This window comes from Ambystoma mexicanum, chromosome 10 (assembly GCF_040938575.1).
Source record: "Ambystoma mexicanum isolate Mex_15411 chromosome 10, UKY_AmexF1_1, whole genome shotgun sequence".
Lineage (NCBI taxonomy): Eukaryota > Metazoa > Chordata > Amphibia > Caudata > Ambystomatidae > Ambystoma > Ambystoma mexicanum.
The window spans coordinates 1,573,105,122-1,573,123,322 of NC_090932.1; the positions used below are offsets into that span (position 1 = coordinate 1,573,105,122).

Below are 18,201 nucleotides of genomic sequence, written 5' to 3' on the forward strand. Positions count from 1 at the left end.
TGGAACTGATCAAGATTGTGTTTCCAGGGCCCAGTCTATGCCACTTAATATTGCAAAAGAGGTTTACCCGCCCAAACTTGAACTTGTGGAAAGGTTGACTTCAAGATTCAAATGATGGGTGGCTCTCTTTACAATGTTTAACGAAGCCAGTCGCAAGCTTTTGCACAGCGTTTGGAAACTGTTTTCATTGTACAAAAAATGGAATAGTATGTGACTTGAGATGTAATGGTTAAATTATTTGTTTTTAATGTATTACTGTTTGTGAATTAATGTCACAAGATATGCCTTAAACTTTCAATTTTTCATTGCTGTAGGTAATGCTGCTGCTCTAGCTAAGATGGCCCTCCTCGTGTTAATGGGAACGAAAATATCTATCACAGCGTCCTTTTTCAGCAGCAACATTTTTTTCCTCATAATTTTTAAATAAGCATCCCACCCTGCGCAAATTAAACTTTAACTTCAATTACTGACCAAGTAAACAGTAAACAAATTTGCTCTCAGAGTACAAATACCAAGTAAAGATTACTGTGACAAAGTTTCCCCGTCCTCGTGTCTCAGGCTGCACACCAAATTTAACAGAGGATACAGAGCCACAAAGTTAGATCACCAACTGCTGGCGCTGCACGCTATACAGCGAACAGCTACTTTGAGCCACTTCGCAGTGCGCGCCACCACCTATATTTGTAGTGCGTTCCAATTAGGGGGTCAGAGCCACATGTAATAATGCCTAAATAATATAAAGAAAGACAGTATTAGTCGCCATGTTATCAAGGTATCACAATAGATACTTTACAGTTCAGTCTGTGCAGTCCGTGTATTAATTCAATGTCAGTACCGCGGCAAGTTATCCAAGAACAGCCGACTGTTATCACGGATCACAAAGAAACAGGAGCAGCGTCTCTTCCCAGAAAACATTGAGCCACTTTGCAGTTTAAAAACAATTAAAATCATCAAATTCAAATTTAAATATATATTCAACCCTTCAGTTCAATATATCCAATCAATACCCTTGTCAAAACAAAAGAGAGAAAAAGGTAGTGATACCCACCAATGTAGCTCAACTACTGGGGAAAATGGAGAATTAGCCTTCTTCCATACATGGAAGGTGGCACCTGATACGACAATGGATTCCGCCGACATATGGCAGCCCAGAATTGATTATCTTCAATGTGTGAGATGTTGAATACAAAAGTTGCCATAGCTATGGATATACTCCCTTTCCATTTCTCTGCATTGGGTAAGAATACGCCAAGAGGTTTCTATTTTTATGCCACATAAGCGACAGAGCCTTTCTTCTCGCGGGATCCGCGTCCAGCGCCCTGTGTGCTCATATGCCAGTAAAATATTATATCGAAGATAGATAATGAACCTTCTAATTTCCTGCGAGCACATTTTTGTCAGATAGGAACAAGGGGCCCCTGTCTAAAAGCTTGCATACTGTATTCCATATACATTTTACGTTTGGAAAAATAATCAATATTCATACAGCGATCATGCTCTTAAGCTTTTTTCTTTAGGAGAATCATTCTATTAGGATTGAGTAATATCTCATCCATATTCAGATTGAGGTGCTCAATATATACATTGACGGCTTCTTTCAAATTCACCAAAAAGGAACATTTACAGTTTTTACTATATTGTCCCGCCAAGAGTCCATAAATCGAATTTTCATCCATCGGGGTCAGTTTAATAGTAAAGTACAAGGCACATTTTTGTATCAACCGCATGGATCTAATCAATGGAATATCAAGCTCCATTCGGAGTGCCGCTACTGGAATGGTCTGTGGGACCCCCAGTATAGTTTGCAGTAGCCAAACCTGGTATAGAGTTTTAGGAGTCCCTCAATATTGTTACCTCCTCTCCTAATACTACTGAGTAGCCATTTTATAAAGACCTTTAATCGTAGATTAGTACAATAGAAGTTTTTGCAAGGGTCGTTATTAATGGGTGCACCCAAATAATTGTAGGTACCGGTCACCTCCAATTTGGTGCAATTCATGTACCAAGAGGGTATGGCAGTTTTGCTTTTATGTTCGAAGATTAATACTTTAGTTTTTAAACCGTTTATCTGGAGATAATTTTTTTGGGTCTACTCAGCTAACGCATTCAGAGATCTTTGGAGCGCTATTGGGGTACGATCCAGGATGATGGTATCGTCAGCATAACTGATCCATGGTACTGCAATAGTCCAAACAGTAATAGTGAATTGATAACACGTAATGGTGGAGCGACTCTAAAACATACAATTTTAATTTCGTAGTGCCATTCTGCACAAAGTGGTCTATGTTTTACCCGATTAGTGAAATGCATGATTAACTTGCTAATCGAATACTTGTTGGTTATCTCTTTTTGTTCCCCTTCATTGTCTGGTTTTGCTAGCAACGTTGCGATACATGGATTAAATGGTATGTGCTTAATATTCACATACGTTTTCCTTTATTCCTTTGAAATGAAAAATGATGTATGAATGTAAATGTGATCATTACTTGTGAACATCAAGGTTCAGCCTGATGAAGGAGAATTTGCTCTGAAATGCATTGGCATATGAACCTATGACCTTTGAATATAGGACATGCTGACCCCTGTTCAAATAAGAAGTTATTATTGAACACAATCAAATACACCTTTTTGGCCACTTGAATGGCTGATTTGTTTATTCTATATGAATTCAAATCTATTGAAATAACTTTGCGAACCTTGTTGACACAAACTAAATAATAAAGTAATTTGGCATTTATATAGCGCTACAAACCCTCAGGTATCTGACTGCTACTTATTATTACTCACGGTGTGTGGTGCTCATTTATCGACCTCGGATGGATGAAATGCTGAGTTTGGCCCTGCCGGGATTCAAACCTGCAACAGATACCAAAGCGAGTGCTCTACTCGCTGTGCTATTTGACCGGTTATTGACTGTAACTTGAACATCACGTAATGCCGGAGGGGGACAGTTTGAGAGCAACTGACTAGCTGGGCATTTTCACCCAGCTTTCTGCACGACCACAATAGTCCAAATCATCGGAGGGAAATTACGTACTGCTTTTATATGATGGTCCATACGCGATACATATAGTTTATATAATGTAGGGGCCAGAATGCATTCTCTGCTTAATACCAGTATTAGTGTGGATATCTGATGCAAGGGCACCTTCTCCTTTGACTTTGAGCCTAACTGCAGTGTTAGTAAACAGAGCGGTGATAAAATGTAAGAGTAGTATCAATCCCCCACTGCCTAAGTTTGTCCCATAAACATGTTCTTGATACTGTGTCAAAGGCTTTTCTAAAGTCAATGAAGCATGCATAGAGGCGGTTATGCTTCTTTTGCTTTGAGGCATCCACAAAGTAATTTAGCAAACTATTGTTAGTAACAGTGCCCATGCCACTGCGGAAACCAGTTTGGAAGGGAGGCAATATAGCATTTTCATTGATACATTTATTTAATTTCTTGAGAAGTAAAGCAGCAAATACCTTTTGGCTAGCATCAATCATTGCCAACAATCTATAATTGGAGGTTTTGGTGTGATCACCGCCTTTGAAGAACAGGACCATGATGGATTTCTGGCAAATGAGGGGAACAATGCCTTCTCTTCATATATTCTCAAATAGTTTTTCTAATATTGATGCCAAAAAAGGAGGATTGTCCTTTAATGTTTTATTAGGTATATTTGGGCCAGGAGCTCGAGAGCTATTAATTGAGGTTATCACTACCATAATATCATCAGCGTCAAATCCTTCTAGAAAACAACTAGTCAGCAAATAACCCTGGGTTTTGTTTGCACTGATGTCGTGTGCGAATAATATAGATCGCTCATTGCGTAGGTCCAATCATCCATACTAATTGACTTGGTCTCAATTTTAGCGAGAGTGACTATTCATGGTCCAGAATCTTCTTTCATCCCGCTTATTCAGTCATTTAAATATGTATATCCAATTATCATTATTGGTTGATGATTTATGCATTTTTAACCAATTTCTGTATCTCGTGGTTGCCAAGGTTTTGCACTGCTGCTTCACTTCTCCAACAAGCAAAACATCTTTATCAATGGCTCTGCATTGTCGCTGATAGGACTTCTTGGTCTCCTAACTATCTTTGTGAAAGCAACCATCATGTATATTTTTCCCCCTTCCTTGCAGTACATTTAATTTGAGGTGGCTCTTCAATATCATCTTGCTTACATTCCAATGAGTATCCTGTAACCAGGTATAAAGCCATGTACTATTATCCAGTATAAACAAATGCAACTTCCCCAAATGTGTGTTACTCCATGTATTAGAGTTCCCTGCACAGTTGACATGAATCAGCTCATTGTAATGAGCTATCCCATATAATTGACATGTGACTAAAGTTCATGTCAATACTGCATTGTCACTTAAAGTATTAAACAAAATCCCTATAGGGTCACATCTACTCCATAGATCCTGGTCAATATATACATAGTCCAATGTGGATTCCCTTGTACCGTTAGTCCATGTCTTAGTGTTTTAGTTGGGATTTCCTTCCTTGTGGTTGAGGCATGAGATGTCCCATATATTAAATAGTTGAGCCCATTTCATCCAATAATCTTTCGCCATTAATACCAATGACGAATGTTTCATAGACTCAGAACATTAATTCTGCATAACATTGAATTTCTCCAAGTTGAGGGCATTCATATAACCTGCAATTAGTATATTCCCTCGTGGGTAGTCAGAATACCAAGCATTGATTATGTTGTCCATGGCAAGTAGGATTTCATTAACTTCATCTCCACCAGGTGGGGGTCTATAACTTTATAATCAATATGTCTTTTTGCAAAGCAGGGGAATGTAGGATAACAGATAGTAGATATGGCGAGTTTACTTCAAGGAAGTAGGGGAGTGATAAAAAGGATTGTGCTCCTATGGCCAATCTACCCTGGGTCTGCCTCGAAGTCCACTAGTTGCATGGCGACATATAACAGTATAACCATCAATAATGAAATCATTCACCGCCCAAGTTTCTTGTTATAATAAGATATGACTAGATTCAGTAAGGACCTGCCCTTCTGAATGATTAAGGAATGAGTTATATCCTCTTGTGTTCCAACATAGCCAATTGAATGAGGTAATGTTGCTACAAGGTCAGCTGATATAAGAGGTGGGTCATCTCATATTAGCATGATTATTGGGATTCTGCATTAAGTGATGTTTATAGCTTATGCCCTTTTGTTTTGCAATACTAGGCTCTATATAATGTACCATTTGATGTTGCTTAATGGCTGGCCCTTTATATTTTGTTACAAGGTTAAAGCCAAGCTTTAATAACAGATCAGAGCAGGAACATAATAGTGCAATAACTGCTGGGGAGGAGAATTCCAAAAGTGGCCAATTAGTAGTTCTTCCCCATTTGGGTAATTCTAATCACAAAAGATCATTATCCCTAATCGTTCAAAGGCAGGAATACAATTCCATACGGTTAATAACCGAGTTCTATTTAAGAAAAGACTATCGCTAGTAGGGATAAGTTCCTTAAGTTTGACAAACAAGCTCAACTTGTTCCAGGCAATGTCATCCCTCTCAATGCTGATCTCTGATGTGCCCACAGCATTTGTTGTAGTAATCAACCTTTTGTTAATTCTGGTTCACGTTTATATCTTCGTATAACCTTACCAGAAAATGAAATACATAATTCAGTGAAGAAATAGTAGTTGCTTCCAGCAGAGGGTTGGCACTTAAATCTGGGGCAGCCAGAGAAAAAAGCAATGGTGAGGATGACAATGTAGACTGTTGCTTATTATCTCACAGATTCTAAATTAAGACCAGAGATTGTTCCAGCATGAGATCACCAGAAAGTGAAGCAACATCATTCATCCTGGGTGGTGTTAAACTTATGGGGAAATCCTTCATGGTTTGACAGAGGTTCAGCATTTTTGCATCCAGCATTTCATTTGATGGGCATTGCTCTAATCTCAAAGGTGTACCCATATTCTCCATTCCCTGATGTGCAGCGGTGTGTTTATTGCCAAAAAGGCAGTTATCTTTTCATAAGAGGGTATATCTTGCCCCGAACGGGACTGCTGTATTTTACTTGCACCCTTCACAGTCAACATCGGGGACTTAGGTGTGGAAGCAAAGCCTGTCTGGCTGGTGTGAGCGGACAATGGAGTAGCATCCTCTCCCTTTATCCTCCATGGCTGGTGAGAGCGTGCCATTATTTGGTGGCATATTAGAAGATTTACATCTTAGATCAAAAGTTACAGGCATATTTAGAAAGTTAACACACTTTTCATGGATGGTTTGTTACATTGTAGATCCCACCAGTCGCAGCCGTCTACAGCTGACTGCAGTAGACTGCACTTCACTCTGCGCAGCCCTCCACGCTGGGCATGCTCTTTTAAACTGTGGGTTACAGCAACACCACTCCTTCCAGATACAGCACCCACAGGAAAATAATTCTGCATGTGCAGTAGACTGCACTCCATTCATCCCTACTTTTAAGCCTTATTTCTTGACAAATAAGGAGGATTTAAGCTCTCCTTTGAGATGGACTTTTGGCTTTTGGTGCATCTCATCATCCAGGCATGGCTGGCTAATCATGGTCTATGCCTGAATGATGACAAAACAGAGCTCATCATCCTAGGCACCCACACCAACCTCAATAAACATGGGACTGAATATGCTTCCTTCATAATTGATGGCAACCTTATCAAAGTGGCCAACGAGGTTAAAACTCTAGGTTTGTACCTCGACTCACCCCTCTCCTTCTCCAAACAAGTTAACACGCTGGCTTCCACTACCGGATACACATGTAAACTCATCAGAACTGGAAAACCCTTCCTCTCAAACAACAGTTGCCTCATCCTGGCCAGAGCCCTTATTCTGTCCTGGCTTGAATACTGTAACGCCCTGTTTATTGGTTCAAATAAAGCAATCATCAGGAAAATCCAAACACTCGAACCACATCTCGGAAATCAGCCGCCAAAACAACTTGCTCTCTTCCAATGATAAAATCAAATTGAAAATCGCATCACTCACCCATACATCCTTGAACAACGCTGCCCCCCAGCTATCTCACGGAAAGATTCCATAAAAGGACCTCCACCAGACCATCCAGACTAGCCAATAGCAACTCTCTCCTCGTCCCTAGATTTAAACTTTTCAAGGTAGGCGGTAACAGTTTCCCCATTAAAGCGACCCACCTCTGGAATTCATTGCCGCCAGCAATCCGAGAAGATCAGCCATACCAGAACTTCAGATCCAAATGTACCACCTGGCTTAAATCCTCAGATATCTAATCTAAGCATTTGTCCACAAGCTGTAATATTCCTTAAGTGGACAGCAAAAAATGTATAACCTCTGTCTCCTGTAACCATCCTATGTATTTTTGACCTGTGAGCATTCCATCTATCTGTACTGGTTTTGTTATATTATCTATTGTGCAACTAAGCTGAGAACCTACATGTATCGTTTGGGCCCCGATATCCTCGGGTTTGGAGCGTGCTACAAATGAATAAACAAACATTGTTTAACTGTATGTTTAATATTAACTCCTTAATGTTAGTGTTCACTATGTTTTGTCCAGAAAACATCTGACTATTCTCACTCTCAGTCTCTACGCTTTTCGTCTTTTCACAACCTATCAGTCCCCCAACTCCCACCCCTGCCCTCCTGACGCTCTTGCTCCATTTCCCTACTGGGTCCACTCCACTGAAATGTTCTGTCCTGGGCCGGTAAACCCACCCTTTCATTGGAATGCTTCAACATGTGTCTCAAAATCCACCATCTAGCGATGTAAGGTGTTGCCACAACCCTTCCACCCTCCTAACCTAAACACCCAACCTACCTCCCCTGCATTCTGCCCTCAAGACTACTCCAGGTAATTAGTAAATATCTAAATACTAGTCAAAGGTGCTCAATGTTAACAATGTTGTACTGTTCTCTAGTTCCTGTCCATGGTTTAAGTTCCTATTCTTACCCCTCCACCAACGGATAGATGTCATTCAATCCAACTATGCCATTATGTAAAGGCACCCTACCCTATGACTGCCTCTGCTCTTGGCTACTTTGCAAGTCATTTCTGTTTGAAACAGCAACCTGCTCATACATAAACACAAACACAGGTTTTATTACGACTGCCAGGAGTCTGCCTTCCTACTTTCTCTGATCACTGGAACAGACCCATCTATAGCTGCCCAGTAATATAACCATATCATCTGCAAACAGTATAGTTATAACATATGTCAGCTACAAGAGTTTGTCCGTCTTCTGGTCCTACAACTTCTTCTCATGGGACAGTCATCTTATTAACCTGCAGAACCTCCTCCCCATCAGACCAGTCAGCAAAGAACTGAAGATCAGCGATCCCAGTGGTGAATTTTGACACTCCACCTCCACTTGACACTATGGCAGCTAACATTTGAATAGTGTGAATAAAGGCCTAAACAATTAAGCCCTATTCATACTAAAAGGATACCATTTAACATTGAGTGATACCCACAACTTCCGGACAGCCTCTGGTCTGCTGAGAGGCGGACCTACAATGAAGCGTATTTGAATTACTAGGTCCTCCCAGCAGTCTGCACTGGTATATGTGGTTCTTAGACAATCCGCCAAACATGACACTTTTGTCATGGCCCAACCTGGTAGGGTTAGAACTCAAAATATTAAAAGACTTCCCAACAATGTTTACGTAACTGGAACCTGCAACAAAGATATTTGCCTTCTTAGAAAGCAAAACCTTTTTGTAGAAAGCTTGTGTGGGGACAGTCTCTTACTGAATGCTATAGGTGTGTTATACTGTATCCCAATCATCCTCACTGCACTCTTCATAGTGCCTTTGACTGTTCAACCATACTATCTATCACTAGGTGAGTCAGTGGAAGCTTGATGGAAAGCCCGGCTACGGGTTTCCAATCCCCAAACAGAAGAAAGTGAGAAATCATCATAATTTAAGCAGTCTTCTATTAGGCCCTTCTGCCACTTTTGGTGGCCTCTCTGAGCGTGGCACTGATTAGTGGGACCCTGGGGGTCGGGGTGGACAAATGTAAAACCTGTGGTTTTGGTGGGTGCAGATCGGAAGTATCCATTACCTTTGTGCCAATCTGCTTTATATGGGGTTGACAAAGAAAGTTGGGAGCATGTTCTCCATTGGGAAGAGTCCAAGATCTGATAGACTACAACGGTTTGGGTCTGGTTAGCAGTTTATGTGGGAGTGTGAGATAGGACCAAAGAGGCAAGCTTAGTCATAGATAAGGTTAGTGTTGATGTGCTGATAGCGAAGACTGTGGCCAGCATCTATGGAGGTGTTTGTGTGTGTATGTAGGAAGTAGGGGAGTGCGTTAGCTGGTGTTCAGGGAGTTTTCCGAAAGTCCTACTGGCAGTAAAACTTTAGTAAACTGTCCCAGTGGTTTGTAGATCCCCAACGCTTAGTATCAGTCTGTACTAACTCGGGACCTTGGTAGAGTGGCAGAGCAGTCAGGTTTATTTCAAGAGGAAGATGTGAGCTGTAGGTAAGTACACTGAATCTTAGCTAGACAGGAACAACAAAAAAGCACTTACACGTATAGTTCTATAGTTATGTCAAAAGTATATTTTTAGACCAGAATCACCTTAAATACATCAGATGTTTATTCTAAAACACTTAGGATTACTTGATAATACACTTCAAAGGGCTCTTTCACTTATGTGTTAGTTCGCGGTTACATTTGTAGCAACGTTAGAAAGGGAAAAGACAACAGTTTATAAGATAGTACATTTACTCTGCAAACACATAGTAAAGTCACTTAAAGGGAGGAAAATGGTTAGCCAGTGCAACATAAACTTAGTTCAAGGTTCTAGAGACTGTTTCTTCGCTTAATAAGTCTTAAGTCCAGAACAACCACCCTAGCTAAAGGTAGTTCGGACAGGACTTGAAGTCTTGACAAGCAGCAAATTATGAAGAGTTCCTGTGGATTTCTTCCAGTGTTTAGAGTTATTGAAGCAGCAAGTTAACAACAAGGGAGACCTTAAAACTGACTCAAGAAGGGGACACAAGCAGCGGACACCTCTACATGCACTCAACGCTCTGGAGCGACGTCTTGGAATCATGTGAGCAATACCCTTTTCCCACAGTACCTTAGGTTAGATGAACATGTTAATGCTGGATGCTCGGCAATGCTGCAGCTCTGGACCTGAACTCTGGAATTGCTTAGGCTGGTGACTGAAGGCAGGACAATGGACAGGATCTCTAAGCAGCAGTCTCACGGGAGGACCTGTGGCACGTTTTTCAGCAACTTCTTGCTTCACTCTGAGGTTTTGGCTCCTTTTCTGCAGCATCAACAAACGACACGGATCGCCGGCCAATCTTCTTCGATTCCTGCAGTCCCACACCTTGGTGAGGAGGTCTGGGTGTATTGGATCGGATATCTGAAGTGTCCTTACGGGGTGAGCAAAGATTTGGAGGGATTCAGCCTTTCCATGACGATGCACTCAAAATGGGCAGCATGTCTCCTGGCATTGGGGTTCCGCAGCTCTGGAAGCTTGTAGGACCTCAGGAGATGGCTTGTTTCAAAGTTAGTCTTGGGACTGGTCGTTCCCACCAGCCAAAGGCAAGGAGGAGTCCTCTTTGGAGCTCCTCTGTCACCTAGAATACTGGGTCAGGACAGCAGTGGTATTGCAAAGGCTCTGCAGACGTCTCTGGTAGTCTTCTTCGGTTACTTCTGTTTCCAGTGGTCTACTTGCTTTTTACTCCAGAAGCCTCACCATTTATATAGTTCCAGCACACACTCCTCTGCAATCTCTCTCAGCATTTTATAGAAAGGGTTGTTTGACTGTCGAATCAGGTCAGCCAGACCCCCTATGGGAGCTGGACCTTCAGGCACTCTGGCAGACAAATGACAGGGGGTAGGAAAACTCCTCCCCTACTTCCTACCTGCCCAGACACTCTGGACCCTAGGCGGGGATACCTACGGGTTCCCACCAAAGGCAAAACATACACACTGATATCCCCCTCAGAATGGGGGATATCAGACAGCTTGCAGACCTTTCATCACTGCCTCATACTGCATTACCCTGGCAAGAACTCTCATCATGGCTAAAATTGACTACTGCAATGCCCTCTACCTGGGGGCTAGTCAGAAGAACATCAACAAACTACAAGTGACTCAGAATAATGCCATCAGAGCAGCCCTCAATATCCCTAGAAAATTGCACACCTCTGACAAAAGACAGTCTCCACTGGCTCCCCGTTGCACTCAGAATATCACACACAACTTGCACTTACACATAAGTGTTTAGTCAACCAAGCACCAGAATATCTGGCCAACCGTTTCACTGCAAACACGGCCACCCGACCACTCAGATCTGCCCAAGCCCACTCACTTGCTATACCTAGATTTAAACTACAGAAAGCAGGGGGGTCCAGTTTCCCAGTCGTTGCCTCTAAACTTTGGAACACACTCCCCAACACTCTCAGAACTGAACTCCCTTACTCAGCATTTAAGAACAAAGCCAAATCATGGCTCATTGTGCAGGATCTAACTGCTGCAACTGCTTAAATTGTAAATTCCTGTCACATTCCTGCAACGTTTTCATTGGTAAGACTCTCATATGCTGACAGCCTTTATATACTTTATGTAAATGTGTACTTCTATGTAAATTATGTAATATATGTACCTCTATGTATCATTTACTTCCACTATGTACCATGTACTCCCAAGAATTGTAATTGGAGGATGCTAACTGCAACCATTGCAAGAAATGCGCCCAGATGCCCCAGGGCCAGGTGCGCAATATAAATAAACCAAATACAAATACCAATGGTAGAAGATGGGCTAACAAAGAACATCTATACTAGTAATGGCAAAAAAAGAAGGGGGCCCCAAGTTGGTACTTGGGTGCCCCTATTGCGCACTAACGAGGCTATGGACATAGCATGCGATATAAAAAAAATACACAATGGTTGTTAGAACACGTCCACTGCCACCAGCCATAATTAGGTGATTGTCTATGTGACTAAAAAGTCACAGGAGCAGAGAGAAGGGGGGACACTAGGTAACCTTTTGGCACTCCACTGATGGTGGTGTTTGCCAATCTCTCAGACTATAGAGTTTTGGGAGAGATACTAAGTATCCTTAAGAACTGTAGTTACTTGAGGATACAGAAAAAGAAACTTAAAGGAGGACCCTGAGGGTCTTCAGCAAGACTGCCCATAAGGAGCGGTGTGCTGCAGTTGTAAAAACACAGATGCCTTTAAGAGCTATGGAGTAGCCAGCCTCCATAGTACAGGTAGACTACAAAGAATAGAGTTCCAAAAGACACACAAGAATGAATGAGAGGAAAAAAGGTTCCACTCATTCAGGATTGAAAGAAAAAGGCCCAGAATTCCAGCAAAAAGTGCTGGGTGGTCTCTCTAGGAGAGGGGATGAAGCATAATAATTATACATCTCCCTAACAGCTGGGAGAGTAGGCCTTACAAGGCCAAACAACCTGCACACCTGCACTCCTACCACTGGCAATATATATTCTTTCTTTCTTTCTCTCTCTCTCTCGCTCTCGCTCTCTTTTGCTCGCTCTCTCTTGCTCTCTCTCATAAATTCATTGTATCCTACATGCAACAACATACGATCATTCAAATAGGCAGAGGAAGGAAAGTGGCAGTTTGGAAAAACGACTTTGACCATCTAAGGGTTATGGGAGCAAAGAACCTTTGGTTCAATAACAGCAAAAAGTAAAGTGCTGCAAGCACATAATTTATAAGTAGTGCCAGTATCAGCCAGAGTGACTTATGTGAGTATTCACCAAGATTCCCCACACTTCTCTATTGCAGGTGCTAAACACAGAGTGATCTTTGAATTGGGACATTGAGAGAAGAGTAACATTTTCTGCAGGGGTAGGTAGAAAATCCAGTTAGGTACTATAAATAAATAACTTCAAATAGGTCCAACTCGGTCATACACTTCTGTGATTGTGCCCAAACCAGAACACACGTTAAGTGCCTCTTTTTGCCTGTGAACTGGACATCCAAATATTGCCAAGAATATCTTTACTTAATCAACATCAAGATATACACGCCCCGCTTCACAAGAAACATAGCTCTTACATTGCTAGGATATTCCAGCAGTGGACTTTGGCTTAGTAACACTCACCCTAGTGCAGGTTCCCTCGATGTAAGCAGAGACACACTCCATGCTCAGCCTGGGCTTGCCTGTGCGCGGAACAGTGGAGGCAATCTTTTTGAGAAGGTTGGCAAGATCAGCAGATACAGTGCTGGTCTTGTAGCTGTCAAACTCAGGGAGGGTTTTAGGCTTAAAATAGTCAAACATGAATAAGGCATCCTCCCACACTAGCTCCACCTGAAAGAGGACAAAATAAAAAAAAATTAAGTGCAGGGTTTTGGTATCAATGAACAGATTGTTTTAGTTATTCAGTGGGGATTCGCAATTAATGCTTTGTCGCCGGAAGCCACTTCAAGGAGCAGTTATCTTAAATACAGTAGGCATCAACAGGCAGACTTCTATATTTTAAGTATGAAATGCCAGGCTTGTGTGTGCATTGATATGCATTTGGCCCATTCCTATAAACTATTAAAGAACTATTTTAGCCGTGCACAACCCCTACCCTTTCATAAACAGAGGCACCATGGAGGAAAACTATATGCAAAATAAAAGCGGTGATGGCTGGAAGGTTTGGAATTAATCCTAATCTCAGGCATTGCTCTGGGAAACCCTCCAGACCATAGTTCTTCACCTGCCAAGCCATTACAAAAGGGGGAAGACCATCTGCAAATCAGGCTTGGTTCCACCCCAAGAGATCAGTCCATCACAAACTGCTTGGTCACATTGTTAGGTAAGATTTTCATATCGATGATCAATCTTCCTGACCTGTGTCAATCCCAGAACGTTTTGCTTTGACTAGGTAACTATTTTACCTTGTCCTTAGGTGAAGGGGAATCTTGTTCCTCCTCTAACCTGGTCTTTCACTCATTTTATGGGTGACCTTTGTATGTCTCTCCATAGTGTATAGTTGAGGTTAAAGTTCCCTACAACTTTTGGTCTTAGGCTGGTTTGCCCCCATGGGCTCCCTGTTAATTTCTCTTTTATGTACTTGGGTGAACTACAGTTCCCAAGTAGTAAAGAGGGATTTCCCTCCCCCTTTACATGTTATACAGTGAGCCAGCACACTGCACCTTATGTGGGGTGCTGGGGGGATACAATGTATCCCCTATCTTACTTACCTGGTAACATTTTGTTACAATTGCAAGTTTTACATGAATGGCTGGTGGCAGTGGTTTTACCTTTATGCCTTTTAGTCTATTACTTGCAGGCTGTTAATTCAGCCTCAGTAATACACAGAAGGGCCACCATTTTTCTAAAATTGTGGGCTCCTTTTTTCGCCATTTCTTGTGTGCTTGCTGTTTCTGCCATTCTAGGCGGAAACGACCTCAGTGACTGTTTTGTCTTCGGTGGAAATCCTTCAGATTCCCCCCTCCCCCCAGTCTCCATAGTGTCTGGAAAGGCAGGCAGCGAGGGAGGATTCCAACACTCTGCAGCCCTTTGTCTTCCTTCTTGCCTGAAAGGAACAAACTCCCAGTGGGGTGCTGGCTGTCCTGATTGGACAGCCAGACCGCCCCTTGCTGTACAATGCAGAGGTTGTGCTGTAGTTCCTGATAAAAACTCTGAACCTGGAAGCTGCTGACAAGTCAACCACTGAAACCAAATCCGAAGAGGAAAAAGAAAACGCGGCTGAGACGATTTCTAGCGACCAAAGAGCCTACTGTGTAACCGCAGCCTGCTGTTACCCTTCCTTCCAAGCGACCTGGGGGACTCCGAAAACGACCCCCACCCAGACCCTGGTGAGATCCACTAGACTCCAGAAGACCTGCATTTTGCGCCATCCCACGTTGTGCTGCAACCTTGCGGGGCTGCAATACCACAATTCCCTCAGACCTCGAGCCACTGTGTGGTGCATGGTCTTCCGAATCGATCTGAAACTTTGGTGGCATCCTGCTGGACATCCAGAGATGTGAATCGAGTCAGAGAAGTCCCTCAGCAGAGTGCTGGACCCGGCAAGTGACGTGAACCCAACCAACGATATTCAGTCTTCTTCTGGCTCCTGAAAAGGGCACCAAAATCACAGAGCCATGTCCAGCCTCAAAGAAACTCTTGCCTGGAGCCTTCTCTGTTGATCCCTGCTGCAGAAGCCCTCCCAGTGACCTGTCTTCAGTCTTCATGATAAAATAATTCATGGACTGGGTTTTTGGCTGCAGAGCCTTAAGTCTTCCTGCTGCAACTCTTCTTCCATGCTACGGTACTGTGATGGCTGGGGTATTTACTTACCTTAAGCCTGTGTGATTTCTGTGACTGGGAGTCCTCTCATCCAGTTCACCCAAACCAACTGCTGGAATCCTCCTAGGGTGTCTTCTCAGCAGTCCTTGCACCCTAACTAACTTTAAAGTGAAATGCTTACCTGTTTGAACAGTCTTCCACAGGAACTCTGACTTTTTCTGCAACAGAACCCGGTCTCACCCTGCCTACCGCTGGCTTCTAGACCACTAGGGTCTCTCTTCTGCCTCTGAGTGAACACATTCAATAGACTAGGGAAAGACTGGATAAGTAAAGGATTCTGTCTTGAAAAAAATAAGTGTTTAAAAGTGTACTTACTTGTGCAAGAGTTAGTTGGCAACTGCAACTCAGAGTGTACAGTTACAAATGTTCTTACTGACCTTGAATGTGGGTTGTGCCATTCTGAAAAGTATATATAAGGTTAATTTACTCACCTGTTCATTGGTTGTGCCTCTTTCCCAAAAGTAATGCTGTTGGCCGCACTAACTACTTCTTGCAGAGAATAGGTGTATACGTTTCCCAACTGGGTCTTGCTTCACCTGGCTTGCTGTTAGCCTGTCTAGAATAAGTCTGCCTAAGGTTATACTTACCCTTAAGTTGCTGGTAGCTTCTTTACGAAGTATATAGGTTTTACTTTCCTTGAGTTAGCTGTGTGGCATCCTAAAATAAGTTAAATAGTTATTACTTACCTCAATCTGTGTTTCAGTGATCTGAAAAGCGACTGTAATAGTATATTACAACATTAGGTCTTACATGCCTAGAATAGCTGTGTGCCATTCTTGAAAAGTGTTCTTTAGGTGTAGCTGACCTTGGTCTCCCTGGTGCAATCCTAAATTAGTGTAGAGTTCTTGCTTATCGTGGACTGTGTTCCACTGAGCTGAAAAGCAATTGTATATTACACCAAAAGGTCTTACTCACCTAGTATAACTGCGTGATCATAAATGTAGTTATAGGTATATAGTGTTCCTTGAATCTGTGTTCCACTATTCAGAAAAGTATCCTGGTAACAGAGATGGTTGATTATGTGATTTTTTTGCTGAGTGTCACTGCATAATTGTTAGGGTCTACTACCCTTTTATTACTGATATCAAAAAGTAACTATTCATATGATATGACAGGTAATTTATAACGCGCTTAATACCCAGAGGTTTCTAAGCACGGACCCGGGAATCGAACATGTGGTGTTACCTGTCGTCTTGCTTCCAAGGCGAGCACGTTGCCCCTTAAGCTATCCTCCCGGGACCAATTTGGTTTTGTTCCCCATATACCTGGCATATATAAAATGTATATGATAAGGTTCGACTTCCCTAGAATTACGGTAACGTATTCTGAAGAAGGTTTATGCTTTGGTCTGTGTACCTTCAATCATTGTGGTGTGTTTATGACTCTATAACTAGTACTTACCCCAAGACTTAACTTGGCCTACTTGTATTTATAATAAACCTTTATGTTTGTATAATACTTCTGGCTGTAAGTGTTTCTATTGAATCCTTGTTGTACTATAGGTTCAGTGTACTTTCCTACAGCCCTCTCTCCCGCCTAAGCTAAGCCTGGCTTTTTTGTCTACGTTACCATATACTCAGGTGGTACAGCCTTATACTAAAAGTGGAGTCTTGTACTGTCTGTGGAATGGTTTACTAAGCCCCTAGTTGGACATCGAAAAAAAGTCCTAAACCACATCCCTTCTGCACGAGACCACAAGCATCCCCAAACATGTTTCGGCCTTTTTGGTCCTCATCAGTGAGGAGTGGCTTGGATCTCTAGGCCCAGCCAGCACGGGTCCATGTCCCAATCCGGGTGACTTATGCAAAACAAAAGAACCTTCAAGCCATCACCTCTTTTGTTTTGCAGAACATCTATGCTCCACAGAGTCCACAGTAATAAAATCCATTTTTATTTTTACAAGTATATGAATGTTTTAGGCTCATTGTAACTAGAAGGATGTTTGATTTATCCAGTGGTCAACCAAATGCAAAGCTATATTTTCCTTTTGTGGGCATTTTATATTAAAACCTATCAATAACATAAAATTACAAAAATGAAAACAGAGGGCCGTTCGATACTTTGTTGAATACATACTTTTGGGGAATACGGTCAGCCACCAATTTAGTTGCAGGTGACAAGGATATGTAATGCCATTAATATTGTATGCAACTCCACCCGCTCCTCCAGTGTTGCTGATGACCGACGATGGACGGCTGTCTGGATGGAAGCATGAAAAACCTTGACCTCCTACCAGCTCTCTGATGGCGGCAGACACACACAGAGGCTTAGAAGGTTTCCATGAGCATGTCCTTTGAAAAGACTTGACACAGCTTGGACTATGCACAGCAAGGATTCAGTCTGCATGGCACAGAGGTGAATATTACCAAATTACTGGGGAGACCCAGAGGAATGGAAATGCGATGGAAAGGCGCGCGCATTGGTGAAGTGCTTGGAAGTGCCTGTTGTGGCTGATCTATTTACTGGTGCAAGGAACTCTCTGCTACGTGCTTTTGGAGCCATCATGGTACTGGATACTTTCTGCTTTACGGAGTGGAAAAAGGATTAACATAGCTGTGGACTATCTATTGTGGACTCATAAGTAATATTTACTTATATTTACTTATTCGAATACTTTATTTTCCCTATTATAGTGACTTGAACACTAAGCTCCTCCCACTCTTCCCCAAATCCTGTTTGGTGAAGTGCTTGGAAGTGGCTGTCAGCTGACGGCGGGCAGTGGGTATAGTTGACTGTGCTTTGTGTCTTTGGTCTGGCAATGTCTCCTTTCTCAGATGGGGATAAGGAGCTAAATTTCATATTTCTGATTCCATATTATTATTGGACACCCTTGTGTGAACTGAAATGGTAGTGTCCCTGAAAGCAGGAATGCCGTCACTGACGGAGATTGCAGCATGTAACAAAGAAACTGTACACACCC

At 42.3% G+C, this 18,201-nt stretch overlaps 1 protein-coding gene across 6 annotated transcripts in view; it reads right to left on the bottom strand.

Moving 5' to 3' along the window:
• The window catches only part of CABIN1 (calcineurin binding protein 1), a 1,968,820-nt gene that overhangs the window by 1,345,836 nt on the left and 604,783 nt on the right, over positions 1-18,201 (bottom strand). For all 6 annotated transcript variants that reach the window (XM_069619890.1, XM_069619888.1, XM_069619891.1 and 3 more), the window contains exon 21: positions 13,083-13,289. In XM_069619890.1, coding sequence (XP_069475991.1) covers positions 13,083-13,289 — 207 coding nt within the window. The remainder of the gene's footprint in view (positions 1-13,082; positions 13,290-18,201) is intronic.